Here is a 15,051-nt window from a genome sequence, read left to right as displayed (position 1 = left end):
CTAATTAAGATAGTGTGGTATTTATGTAAAATAGATGTATATACCAATGGAACAGAATAGGGTCCAGACTCAGTGGAGAAAGGATATTCTTTTCAACAATGGCACTGGAATGATTTTTTATCCTTATGGAGAAAAAAAGAACCTAGACTCTTAATTTATACCAAACAAAAATTGATTTAAAACAGCAACATAAAAGCTGGAAATATAAAACTTGTAGAATAAAACATTATGGATATGTTGAAGTAGGCCAGGGCTTTTTAGGATATAAAAAATACCATGAAAAAATGTTTTGATAAATTGTATCTCATCTATACTAAAAAGTCAATGCTCTCTGAAACATATTATTAAAAAATTAAAAAAACAAGCCATTGTGTAGGAGAAAATATTTGCAATACATATATCTGGCACAGGACTTACTCATATGCAGAATATGTAAAGAACCTCTTACAACTCAATGAGAAGAAAACAACCCAGTTAGTAAAATGAGCAAAATATTTGAATAACATTTCACTGAAGAAATAGAAATGTCCCATAAACACCTGAAGATACTTTACATTATTAGCCATCAGGGAAATGTAAATTAAGACCACAATGTGATGCTGCCTAAAACGTCTTGAGTGTTGGTAAGGATCTAGAGTAACTCCAATACATTGTAGGGGAGAATGTAAAATGGTAGAACTACTTTGGAAAATACTGTGGCAGTTCTTAATAAAGTTGAACATATACTTCATATAACCCAGCAATTTCATTTGTAGGTGTCTACCCGAAAAATGAAAACATGCACCCATGAAAAGATACAGATGCATGTGTTCATAGCACCTCTATTCATTGCAGATAAAACTGGTATCAACCCAGTGACCATCAACACGAGTGGATAAATAAATGGTAGTATATTCATAATCAGAAAAAAAACCCCAAAACTGATACATGTAACGACATGAATGAATCTCAGAAACATTGGAAAACACTTTTTAATAATCCCATTTGTGTTATAGAACACACAAAATGTACTTGTAATGACAGAAACAGATGCCTAGGAGGAGGTGGGGCAGGCACGAGGTGAGTTGCAGTGATTGCAGAGCTGCGCAAGGAACTTTTGGGGTTGATGGAAACATTCTAAATGTTGATTTGTCTGTGGCTATGCAGATGCACTTGCAGTTTACTATATGTAAATTATACCCCAATAAAGTGCCTTTTAGAAGTAAAGAAAACGAAGCACCAAAGGGGATAGTGTGTGCAGAGCAGTGCGTGAGGTTTCAGGCGTTTCTTCTGAGTAGGTCTCACAGGTTGGCTTGATGGGTGCTGTTTGGCTTTGGGGAGATAGGTGTTTTCACCTTGGCTTCTTATTAGAGTCATCTGGAGAGTTTGTCTAAAACACTGTTGCCCAGAGATTCAGATTCATTGGTTCTGGGGTTGGGACCGCAGCACTGGCACCTTTTAAAGCCTCCACCAAGTGATTCTAAGTTGTAGCCGAGGCTGAGGAGCACTGGCCAGACTTTGAGTGTCTGCAGTGCCCAGGCCACTTGCTTTTTTACTTCTGCTCAAGTCACACCATTTGTTGCTGCTCTGGCATTGGGGACAAAAGCAGCGGCTCAGGCCTGAAATGCCCCCCCGCTAAGTGGCACAAAGCACTGTGGAAACAAATGCAACACGAAGATCGATGGTACTATATTTTTGTGAGACTTAGAATTGCTGTGTAAGGCTAAAGCCAGCAGAGGAGTATGAATGGAAATTACAAATCCAGACATACACCCAGTTCATGAGACAGTCAAGAACAACATTACACTAACTTAGAGTAACCCCATATCTACCAAATTTCTTAGGATTGTAGAAGTATATCTTTCCATATTCAAACTTTGTTGAAGGACAACTATTGGTTGGTGAAAGATTACCATATCCAGCTCTTTTCAAATGTGGATGGTAAAGGAAACCTTTAGAATCTCAGAGCCCAATGAAAGTAATATTACAAATCATTCCCATTTCCTGTGGTCTCATGATGTGCTGGGCACCATTCTGAATGCTTTCCCACACAGTCCTCACTGTGGCCCTGGGAGGTGGGTATGGCCCTCTTATTTCATGTAAGAAATTTGAGACTTAATGAAGTTCAGAAATCTCCCCAAGGTCACACAGCTAACAGGCTGAGTGGGAATTCTCCTGTATGTGTGTCTGCCTCCCAGAGCATGGTATTCATATTCCCTTTGCATCGGAGGATGGTGAGTGAGTCCTCTCAGGAGGCCACTGCTTCTGTGTCTCCTGCAAGACAGTCAGTTTCACCCAGCAGCTGCTTCTGTGCTTCCAGCTTTCAGAGTTGGCTCTTGGCTTGCCCAGGATGGCATCACGCCTCAGTGGAAACCTTGCTGGAGCATTGCCACACCCAGCCTGGTCATTTGTTCCCTTCAGCATGAGGACTCTGGTTGTAGTGTTTGATTCTGTTTTATGGAGCTATGTCATAAATACATTTTTACCAAGTATTATTTAGGCTGGAGTCAGTGTAGGAGATGTGGGTCCACCTTTGTATTGTACTCTTGCCTTCTTTTTATATTTACCACTCAATTTGAGAGCATCCAGAATAATTGAAGCTCTGTTTTCTGTCAACCTAATATGTTTTCCCAAAGGAGTTTGGTTAGTAGAGTTGGGCCTGTACCCTTTGCAGAGTGCCTACTCTGGCATTATTGGCTAATGTGGGAAAGAATAGTTAGCAAATCTATTTGTTGTCCTCTGTTTACACTTCATTTCCAGATACTAAATGTTAATTTGTTTAATCCAGGCTTATTGTCTCCTGGAGATGCACTACCACGGGAAAGTGTTGACTGAGCTTGGCTCCTCAGTGTGAACTGTAACTTCTGACTCATTAATTACGGGCCTACAATCAACTCCCAACATGTTAGTAAAGAAACAAACAACTTTCTTGTTTAATGAAGTGCTGACAGAAGAAAACTTAATTGTTTCTCCCCTGCCCCCAACATTAGCTTGACACTTGTAGTTACAGCAGTAAACTTGGGCTTTGTAATAACAAAATTGTATCGTCAGTCACCCTTCCTGAAGGTGCTGTATTGGTGTCTACTTTTCCCAGTGACCTTAACCTGTGTTCATTCTTAAGTGTATAATTGTGTATTTGTCATAATGCCGCTGTCATCCTTGTCCAGAATAAGTCATTTATGTTGTAAACATTTAATGAACTTCTATAAATGGTTCCTTGTATCCTTTCCTAATGCAGCTGTATGAATAAGAAATATTTATCCAGGAACGCATACCCTCAGTTGACCTACAACTCCAGTGGAACCATGATTTTTAAGAACTCTTTAGTTCACCTTTATTGCCTGCTTAAATTTCAGTTTTTAGTGTGTGATTTCATTTCCTTCAAAGAACATCTTACCCATTTAGCATATCTCAAGAGTCCTACTTTTTTTTTGTAGAAAGTGAGGTGTTTTCCATGCATTGAATAATGAATCCTGAATACGTTTATTTCTCACTTATCCAGAAAAACTGGTTTTTGAAAATAAATTTGAAATTTTGCCTAATGCAGAGAGGAAGTGTAAATTCAGCTCTGTTGAAGTAATTGTTCAGTTTCTTCATGCATTTAGGAGCTACTGCCCAACTCCTTGTTCCTAAATGAACTAATTGCATTTAACAGTGTGAATGTCGCCAACTACTGCTGTCACTCCCAGTGCTCTTTATTGAGCATTTACTGTGTGCTAAGCATACTCACAGTCTCTCTTTGAAGTAGGCACTGTCATCCGCAAGTCTTAGGGGAGGAAATCAACTCTTAGGGGTTTCTTGACTTGCCCAAGGCCAACAGATCTCATAGCAAGGCTTTGACCCCAGCAGTCTGGCTCCACAGTGGCCACTCTTAATCCCTATGCCACACTGCCTCCCAGTTCATGAACTTCTTGTTTCATCTTATCTTCCAGCTTTTGCAAATACTCTTCCCCTTGCCCAAAACACTCCCACAGTCCCCTTTGCCTTATTTAATTCCTGTTCATTCTTCTCACCTTAAGCTAAATACCACTTCTTTAGGGAGGCCTTCTCTGTGAGCCCCATGCTGTATGTTCTTCTAGCTAAACAAACTATGAGCATGAAAACCAACCTCAGTCTGGCGTGGAGATGCACCTGTGTTCTAGAAGGGTTTGGATCACACATTTGTGGAGAGCTGGTGAGGATCAGCTGGATTCTTTCTTCTCAGTGACACTTACAGGGCCCTTGCTTCGTTTCTGGATCTCTCCTTATCTTCACCCCAGTATCAGTCAGCACAAGGCAAAGGCATTTGGCATCTCTTCTTTCCCATTTGCAGACTTTACTGTGTGTACGTACCCCATCCAGCTGGTAGATGTGGGGCAGGTTATCAGAGGAGAAGTGGGGGTGTGAGGGCATCCTTGGGGAAGCTTTGGTTACAGTCTGAGGTGGGGTCATTACCAACTTGGCCATAAAACTCTCTCTGTGTTTCTCAAACACACGATCCCTCCTACAAGACCCACTCTCTATAGTGGTCTAACCCTCCATGCCAGTGCTTCCTAAACTAGCTGTGGTGAAGAGCCACTTATCTTTCCCTCAAACCATCCTGGACCTGTATTTGTATAGAATATAGTATAAAATGAATGACTAGAAAAATAAATCTGAAAAAAGACATAAGAATTCAAGCCCAAATTTCATCATAAGATTCAGCAGACACTGCATAGCTGTCATATTGTCAGCAGTTTCTCAGCTTGTCCCCTCAGTGTCTGTTCCTACAAACTGACAGTGGTCTCCAGATCTCACCTTGAATAGCACTTACTAGGTCAGTGACCACAGGGAGGGGACTTCTGAGCCTCACTTTTTTATGTGTAAAAGGGAACCAATAATACTTACTCTAGCATTTCAGAATTAAATGAAGTCATTAAAGCATCTGATTACCTAGTATATGCCAGGTGTCTACTAAATAGTAGTTCATTTCCCATCACACCTTCAGTGCCTGGAAAAAAATTACAGAAATTAGATGATTACCAATTAATTTATTCTCTTCTTCCTGCCGTTTGTAAAACAAGGATCATTAATAGATTCCTAGCAAGTCTGTGCATTCGAATCAGCTGGAGATCTGGTTTCTGTCAGTGGGACATGGCGTTTGGAATAGTTAATGTTCAGATGACTGAATGCAGTTTAAAGACTTCCATGTGGTTCTGAATCATCTTAGGTTATGTGTATCTCACTAGGGATGTAAAGTCAAAATACTGTTTAATTCTGAAAAAGAACTTTATTTTATATTTCATTAGATTAATTTGTATGTTTTCAGTTTTTGTAACTTTAAATTTAATTTTTTAAAATTAGATAAAACACAGAGGATTCCAAAGTCAGAATTATACAACGCACATTCACAGGGTCTCCATTCCTGTTTCCTCCACCCCATTCTCCTCTTTACCCTGTGGATAACCATTATTTGTTTTTGGTTCTTTCATTGTTTCTTGTTCAGAGTATTTAAAAATACTCCTTTATCACACACAAGATTCTCATATAAGGCTATTAACATGTTGTAATCAGGCTACATCTCCTGGCAGTCCTCCCACAGCAGTCCATCAGCAATCTTCTCTACTCACATTTGCAGCCATATAGCAGTCTACTGTGTTTGTACCATAGTTTATGTAAGCAGCCCCCATTCGTAGAGACTTGAGTTGTTTCATAATAAGTTGTGCTGCACCCAGTATCATTAGTCATCAGAAATGCGCATCAAAACCACAATGACATACCACTTCACTTACACTAGAATGCCTAATACAAAAGACAGACAGTATCAAGTGTTTATGAGATTGTGGAGATGCTGGAACCCTCATACATTGCTGGGTGAAAATGTGAAATACTGTAAACACTGTGAAAACAATCTGACTGTTCTCAAATGTTTATAATTGTCATATGATCTAGCAGTTTGACTCGTAGGTATAAGAACAATGAATACTTATATCCACTCAAAAACATGTACATGCACATTCAGAGCAGCATTATCATGACAACCTAGAAGTGGAAATAACACAAATGTCCATTAGTGGGTGAATGGAAAAATACAATGTGGCATATCTATACAACGCACTGTTCACATTACTCAGCCATGAAAAGGAATGAAGCACTGACATGCCACAACACGGGTAGACCTTGAGTGAAAGAAGCCAGGTTCAAAAGGCTACAAGTTGCTCAGATTATCTGACTCCGTTGTAGGAAATGTCCAGAATAGGCAAATCCAGAGAGACAGAAAGTAGATGGATAGTTGCCAAGGACTGGGGGGAGGGAGAAATAAGGAGTGACTGACCAGGGAGTATGGAGTTTCTTTTAGGGGTTAGGAAAATGTTTGAAAATTGGATCATGCTAATGGTTATATAACTCTGTGAATATACTGAAAACCACCAAATTGCACACTTTAAAAGTGTAAATTTTATACTTTGTGATGATGCTCAGCAAAAAATGAACCGGGCCAGGCACGGTGACTCATGCCTATAATCCCAGTGCTTTGGGAGACCAAGGCAGGAGGATCACTTGAGGCTGGGAGTTTGAGACCAGCCTGGGCAGCATAGTGAGACCTCATCTTTACAAAAAATAAAATAACAAAATAAACTGTGCTGTAATGAATAACCTTATTTCATGGGGTAGTGTGTTTTTGATCTGTAATTTCAGAAATGGGGTTACTGGATCACATGTCATTTTGCTGCTTACACCCTATTCCCTTTCATGGGAGTTGTACCATTGATCATTCCCTCCAGCAGTGTACGAGCGTGCCTGTTTCCCTGTGGCCTCACCAATAGCATTTGCTGTCAGATTTGGTTATTTGTTAGTCTGGCAGGTAGGAAATGTTGTGTGTAATTATAATTTGCTTACCTCTGATGAGCAAGTTTGAACATATTCTGATGTCTTTTTAGTTTATTTGTATTTTGGGTGCCATTTATGTTTCATGTATCTCACCTGTTTTTCTACTGTATTGTTGGTGTTGTTTAAATTTTTACAAGTTCTTTATATATTGAAATATTAATCCTTTGCAAATATCTTCCAGATCTGTGATACCTTACAAATAGTTTTCCCAGTTCTCATTTGTCTTAAAAACAAATAGTCAGATTTTAAAACCTTTCCCCTGTTGCTTCTGGATTGAATCATAGTTAGGAAAGCTTTTCCTATTCCCAACTTAGAAGAGGAATTCACCCATTTTTTTTTTCTAGTACTGATTTTTTTTGTTATTATTATTTAAGTTTAGATCTCATATCCATCTGGAGTTTATCTTGGTGAACAATATTAGGAAGTGATCTACTTAGATTCTGTTTTATACGGCTACCTAATTGCCCCAAATTTTTGAAGTCCAGTGAAAAGAAAAGTATCACTTTTTGTTTACATTGTTTTATATAGTTCTGGGTTGATATAGGTATTTCAGATAATAGGGCAAACAAGTATTACAACATTGAATAAGAAAACACAAAAGGAACAAGTCATCTGTAATCTCTGACCATAGCCATGCTGTTTTCAGTGTATAAACTTATCTTCTTTCTCTCTAGGTAAATGAGCTGGATGGTATCCCATTGATCCTGGACAACTGCAACATCAGTGACAGTAACCCCTGTATCCTTGCACGTGAATTACCATGCACAAGTTTACAGCCGGGGCCCTTAGCAAAACAAGTGCCTTTCCTCGTGTTCATTCAGTATGTAGCTGGCTGCCTTGCTTGTTTACTTGTTCCTGAGAACCAAATCGTTTTCTCAGAGTTATGGTGCTGTAACATCATTTCTGTAACCTTTGTAATATGGTAAGCTAAGTTTTTCAAGGTGAATAAGACATTCCAAATGAGCATGTGGCCAAAAAGCACTTTCAAACCTGGGGCGGAGGCAGCCCATGTAAGGCACTGTGCTGCACATCACCAGCATCACCTTTCCAGTGTGTGTGTGGTCTTCAGAGTAAACATGAACTATGGTATATTGTTTTGCTATAGAGATTCTGAGTATCCAGTCTTTGGGAAGTCCTATTTTAACAAGAGTTTGGCAACATAGAAACATGAGCACTCTGGCTCCCTAGGAAGAGGAAGGAGCATTTCAGTGGTGCTGAATTCTCATCTTCGGAGGGTTTGTCCTGCAGCCCTCTGCTGCAGAAGCTGAGAGCGCTGGCTCTTGCCCTTGCTTGGGTTAGCCACCCTTGCTGGAGGGTGTTCTGCAGGGACCCTGCCTTTTTCCTACCAGTTCAAGTAGTTGTACTATACGAAACTAATGTAGTACAGTGGTCACTAACCAGGGACCAGATACAGCTTGTTTAGATTTGAGATAAAACCTACTATTTAATTTCACGAACTTCCCTGGTGAGAGCCAAACTCAGTTGTGCCCCTTGTCCTGGTCAGTGCTTGGCTGGGGGCGGGGCAGGGGTGAGTAAGGCTACTGCAAGGACTGGGAGTGTAGCCTATGGGAGGCAGAGAGGAGCCCAGCCTAGCACTGTGGAGACTGAGGAGGGGGGCATTTTAAAAATAAAACTGTGGCTTTTGCCAAGAAAAGAAAAGCAGCTGATGAAAATCATGTGTTTCAAAGTAAGTAGACTGAGCAATGCTTATTATTTGTGCTGAAGATACTGTCATTTGTCTGATTAGCAATAGAAAACAATCTATTTTAAAGAGCACAGTAGCTTGTAAGTTCAGTCAGGAAAAGACAAATACACAGCCTCAGAAGACTCCTCTTCGGAGTAAAGCACATTTGGTTCACTGCATGGCATTATCATGAGTCCCTGCAGGCTGTGCTCATTAAAGAGTGTTGACATTTTTTTAGCCCCTCAAAAAGGAAAGAAAAAAGAAGAAAGCTTCTAGTCATGGGAAAGCAGTACCAGAAGTTCAGGTACAATTGCAGATGTTGCGTTTCCGAATGAAAATGATGATTTATTACGAAAAAAGAAATTCACTCACAGTTTACTTTTACATTCCCTGAATTGACCTTCTAGTGAAGAAGGGGTTTTCATTGCTAATCTCTGGCTTTTAGCAAACACCAAAAAATGAAAAGACCGTTGTACACTAGCACATCGTAGGCCTACAGATGCTCACAGCACCTTCCGCCTTGGTGTCCTCCTTGCCAGATGGCCATTCATTCATTCACTTCTTCCTTCAGGAAACATTCATTCAGTCCCTCTTGTGTGTTTACACCCTTTGCCTTATTGAACCCTGACAACACCATGAAGCAGATACTATTACTATCATCCCTGTGTTGTAGATGACGAAATAAAACTGAGTCTCTAGCTTGCCCAGAGGTCAAAACCAGATTTTATACATGTGAGTGCCTGACCCTTAGCCACTTCCCCACACTGCCTTCTTACAAGTCACTGGGAGGAGACAGAGCACATGCAGAGAACCACATAAACATATTCATGTAGTGGACAAACGATTCAGAGTTACACGTTTAAAAAAAAAGATATAGGATAGCTACATCTTTAGCTAGATAACTGGCTTTTAGAATGATAATCAGTGAAACATTGCAAGATCATGGAATCTCCTGTGAATCGTTAAGAAAAGATGAAATATCACAAGCATCTTTAGTGTTATGTGTATTCAGTAATTCTTTGGAGTTGTATTTATTAAGCCTACCAGATTTTAAAGGCATATAAAATGTAGTAAGATATGAGACCCATACTGAAATATCAGCGCAAAGGGAGAATGACAGTTGAATGGTCAGAAATGAAAAAGCATTACAACCTAGAGATTCAGTTTTTAGATGTGATCTATAAATTAAAATCTGGCCTTCACAGTACTAAAGTAAATAAGGACATGATACAATTACAAAATTTACCTTATTCCATCGGCAAAACTGCATTAATGCTCCTTCCAGGCTATTCCCCAAGAATTATCTGATGACTCTGACTTTAATCCTCACTTCCCATTCACTCTTTTTCCCCTGTTCTTGTGGATTTTTTTCCTTTTTTTTTTTAATTCATGAAAATAATACACCTATATGGGGGTTTTTAAATACCAAAAGGCATTCAGTAAGGGAACAATATGTCTAGCTCCACTTTCTACACTTTCTACTTCACTTTCCTAGCTATTTCTTCTAGTAGTTACTTTTGTATACCTAAATAATATGCTTTACTGCTGTTTCTTGATATATCAAGTTTTGGTGTGACCTGTTTATTTTATGACATGAGCATTCACCTCCTGTGCACCACCTCCTCCCCTCCCTCCCTCGTGCTTCCCCTGGAGTTAGGACTGCACATCCCGTTCCCTGTTGCCCACGCTGTGAACGAGGCTTAGCATCTTCTAAAGTGTTTGCTGTTTGAGGGGGGTGTGTGTATACATTACAGTGTCCTTGGTCAAACCTTTTGCCCATTGGGATATTCTTCTTCATTATTCGTTTGTTAACACATCTTTATGTATTCTAGATTGAAGTTCTTTGTCAGCTACATGTGTTGCTAATATTTTCTCTTTCCTGTTCTGTGATTACCTTGTCATTTTCTTTATAGTTTCTTTTGAATAACAGAAGTTCTTAACTTTTAGTCAAATTCATCACTTTTCCTTTATGGTTAGGGTTTTTTGCACGTGTATCTTGTTTTAAGAAGTATTTCTTTACCCTGAGGTTATGATGATGATAATATATTATCTTTCAAATGCTTTACAGTTTTAACTTTTATATGTATGTCTGTAATTCATTTAGAGTCAGCTTTTGTGTATGGAGTGTGTTAGAGTCTATTTCTATTCTCTCCAGATGGCACACAATTGTCCCGGCCCTAGTTACTGAAAAGAACATGCTTTTGTTCACTGTAGTGCCACCTTTCTCAGAAGTATTGATATAAGTTTGGGTCTGTTTGTGGACTCTGCCTTCTTTTCCATTCATCTTTTTGTCTATCCCTGCACCAATATGATGGTCTTAATTACTATAGCTTTCCAATATGTCTTGATAAAGGATAAGTCAGTTCTTCCAATTTGTCTCTTGTTTTTTAACAGTGTTAGGACCATTTTTTATTTGTTTTTTGCATAAAAGTTTTAGAATCAGCTTATTAAATTCTACACATGTGTACACACACATACATGTATATACCCGTACACACACAAATAACCTCGTATACCACTAACAAAAACAATTTAAAGCCTCCACATACTGAGTTATTCATTGAAATTACATTAACTAATGTAATTTAGTCAGAATTGACATACAATACTGAGTTTTCAACCCATGAACATGTTACACCTGTCCACTTATTTAGGATTATTAATTTCCAATTTTACTCTTCTCTGTATACTTCTTGAACTCCATTACATGGATTTTCATATGTATTATTTTGTTGCCATTCATTTAAAAGTGTTTTTCAATTTTTATTGTAACTTCTTTTTTGACCCGTGGATTATTAGAAATTCATTTCTAAACAATTGAGAATTGTTTAGTTATCTTTTGGAGCTTGATTTCTGGTATAAATGCATTGTGATCAAATAGCACCTACTTGATATCCTCTGTCTTATGAAATTTATTGAGACTTGATTTATGACCTAGTAATACGGTCAGTTCTTGCAAATGTTCTATGTGAGCATGAAAAGCGTGGCTGTTTTCCAGTAGTTGGGTGTAGTAATTTATAGACATACATTAGGGCAAGTTTGTAAATGGTGGTATTTAAAACTTTCAGGTTTTTTACAGATATTTTTGTCTACTTTGATTTATCAATTAGAGAGAGAGGTATTTTGAAATAATCAGCCTATGATTACGGATTCATCTAATTTTCTTTTTCATTATATAAATTTTCCCTTTATATGTTTTGAGGCAAGGTTTTTAAGTAAAGGTATATAATAGGTCCTGAGAAATAGTCCTGTTATCATTATGAAATGACCCTCTTTATCTCTAAAAATGATTTTCTGCCTAATATTAATATAGCTATCCTAGCTTGCTTTGGATTGGTATTTACATGGTACAGTTTTATCAGTCCTTTTATTCTCAACCTTTCTGTCTGAGATGTGTTTCTTGTGTAAAGTATATACAGTCATGGGCCACATTGTAATGTTTTGGTCAACACAGACCCATATTCAACCTTGGTCTCATAAGGCTGTAATACTGTATTTTTACTGTACCTTTTCTGTGTTGAAATACACAAATACTTATCATTGAATTACAGTCACCTACAGTATTAAGTACAGTTACATGCTATACAGTTCTATAGCCTGGAAGCAGTGGGGTATACCATACCGCCTGGGTGTGCAGTAGGTTACTAGGTAATATAGCCTAGAATGTGAGTACAATCTGTGATGTTCACACAGTGATGATATTGCCTCCATCCCCAGTGCCACCATCCAGTCCACACTTGCATTATTGCTGGCCCTGAACTTAGGCAGTGACTTCCTAACTCATCTTGCAGCTTCTGCTTCTGCTGGGTCTAGGTGATTTTTGATTCCCCATTCATTCAGTGTGATGATCTTTTAAAACCAAAGCTGGATCATTCCTCTCTGACTCTCCCACTCCCCAAACCACCTCACATAAGCATACCCCTGTTCACAGAGCCTCCTAGACTGCCCGTCATCCTCAGAATAAGCCCAGTCTATCACATTCTAAAAGGTCCTCTTCATTTGTATCCAGTGCCGTTCTCCCCTTCGTCAGCATTCCCCAGGCACATCTACCTTTTTGCTTCCAAGAAGGATCCCAGTTCCTGCGTGAAGGCAGTTGTCCGAGCACATCTCTGCTTGTGCTCTTCCTGGGCTCCGTCATCCTTGTGCTTCACACCCGGCGTTCTGTGTCTCTTCTCTCAAGTCCCAGCCGAGATGGGCCACCCCCGCCGATCCCTGCCAAAACTTGTTCTGTTCCTTCAGCTCATCACAGGTTATTGTTAAATATGTGTGCATTTATGTCTGGATTACCCGCTGGATTAGGTTTCCTAAGAGCAGGGATCAATGTTTCTGTGTTTCACCTCAATATAAATATGCCATTGTCTTGCATGTAGTAGATAACCAAAAAATATATCTTAGATAGATATCTGCATGGAAAAAGGAAATAAATAAATGAGCAAACAGCAGCTTGGTGAAATATGTGTATGTGTGCATGTGTGCGTGCATGTGCATGTGCATGTGTGTGTATTTATTTATTTTGGTGGAGAGGGTGGTTCTAAGCTCAGGAGAAATGTCTCCCATGGGTTCTTCGACTCTGGTAAATTAAGTATTCTTGGTTTGTCAGTCATATTATTTAAAATTCAGTTTAACCCATTTTTCTAGTAATTAGCACCATCCAAGCTTTTATTGAATTTAATTTTAGTATTTTGTGTTAAAAAGCAATAGATATTTTGGGCATACTAAGACTAGGAATCAGTGCTGATGTCGAATATCCACTAATAACAATACCACTCTTCTCTGAGCACTCTGGATTATGTCCTCCTTGGGATGGGTGAGGCCTGGGATGCCTTTGGATAGGAGTTTACCCGTGCCCCATGGGACATCTGCAGTCAGGACTGTGTAGAAGATTCCACTTTCTCGGCCACCCTAGGGGTTAGGAAATCCAGGCTGGCATATCAGAGCAAGACTAGAAGCAAAAACTGCCCCAAAGTAGAGGATGTGGCTGGAAGGGTTCCTTTTCCATTTCTTGGAGGTAACTTTTAGAGACCACCAGGGATTTCCAAATCCAGGGAAAAGGTACCAGCTATGAGGGGAAGCTTAACTCTGAAGGACTGCCCTGGCTGCTGCTGCCTTAGGGACACAAGCCCAGCTAGTGCCCAGCTGTTCGCTCACCCAACTCACTTTTGGGTCACCCACAGTAATGACACAGTAGCCAATGCCATCGGAAAATTCCAGCTCTGCTACCACAGAGGCAATTTCTTATTTGTCAGTTTATTGTGGGATTTTTTGTTGTTGTTGTTTCCAAATAGAAACAGCTGAACTTTATTTGAAGTGTTTTTCTTTCATTCTTTTTTGATCTGTGTTTTGATCGGTTGTCCTTGATGTGGGTTTTTTTTTTTTTTTATATATATATATATTGTTTTTATTGGGGGGATGGTGCAGGGACAGGGATAGAATGAGAGTTCAGACTGGGTTGTTTTGGTTTTTTTTTTGTTTTTTTCTGTTTTCTTCCTTTCTTCATTTCTTTTTCTTTTTTGTTTTTTTATTGAAACACCTAATTTGTAAGAAAATAAAATTCACTTCCATACAGAAATGTAAAAGTTTATGGGAATAATCACTGAACAGTAGTTTTCCCGGTAATTCTGTGTCGAGGAAGAATGGCACCATGGCAAGGGCATCAGCCCTGTGGCCAGGCAGACCCACACTCAAGTTCTGCCACTCCTTAATTTCCGAGCATTGCACTCAATCTCTCTAAGTTTTAGTCTTGTCTGTAGAATGAGACCTACCCCGACAGGGTTATAGTGAGTGAAATGTTATCATGCTTATAAAGTGTCCAGAAATAGTTTCTCAACAAATAAGTGTTTTTGTACAAGAATCCTATGTAGCTATTCATTCCTATGAGAAAGGTAAATTTTCATCTGTGATTGCACTATGGGTCAGTGGTGAAACTCAAATAATATCACCGAACAGGATAGAGTCCAGAAGCAGACTCACCCACACCCAACAAAGGCCTCACTGCAGTTCACTGAGAAAAGGATGGTTTTTCCCATAAATGGTGCTGGATCAATTTAATGTCCATAGTGGGGAAAAAATGACCTGGGACTCCTAACTCAACACGGTTCAGAAATGTCAATTCGGGTTGAATTTATAGACCTCAGTGTGAATGGTAAAACAGAAGAGCTTCTAGAAGAATCACAGAAGACTTTGGCTATTATCTTGGATTGGGCAAAGATTTCTTAAGGCACACAAAGGCTAACTGAAAAGCACTAACTGTAAGAGAAAGACTTTGAAACGATGTTTGCATTACATATATCTGACAAAGGATAAGGACTTCTGCAAAACAGGGAAAAGAAACAATTCAATTTTAAAAAATGGACAAAAGACTTACATGCCACGTCACAAGAGAAGAAATCCAAATGGTTATTGAGCATATGGAATGAGTGCAGCATTGTTAGTCATCAGGGAAGTACAGATTTAATCCACAACAAGTGACCACTAGACCCCACCAGAATGGCTAATAAAAGCCCCAACGATACTCAGTGATGGCAAGGATATGGAGCAGCCTG

At 39.2% G+C, this 15,051-nt stretch overlaps 1 protein-coding gene across 2 annotated transcripts in view; it reads left to right on the top strand.

Annotated features, from left to right (window-relative positions):
- The window catches only part of ATXN10 (ataxin 10), a 176,068-nt gene that overhangs the window by 129,266 nt on the left and 31,751 nt on the right, over positions 1–15,051 (top strand). For both annotated transcript variants that reach the window (XM_025398303.1, XM_025398304.1), the window contains one exon: positions 7,500–7,563. In XM_025398303.1, the coding sequence (XP_025254088.1) occupies positions 7,500–7,563 (64 nt within the window). The remainder of the gene's footprint in view (positions 1–7,499; positions 7,564–15,051) is intronic.

The sequence above is a fragment of the Theropithecus gelada genome, chromosome 10 (genome assembly GCF_003255815.1).
Source record: "Theropithecus gelada isolate Dixy chromosome 10, Tgel_1.0, whole genome shotgun sequence".
Taxonomy (NCBI): Eukaryota; Metazoa; Chordata; class Mammalia; order Primates; family Cercopithecidae; genus Theropithecus; species Theropithecus gelada.
Note: the sequence above shows the minus strand (reverse complement) of the source record. Positions and strands in the feature narration are given on the sequence as shown.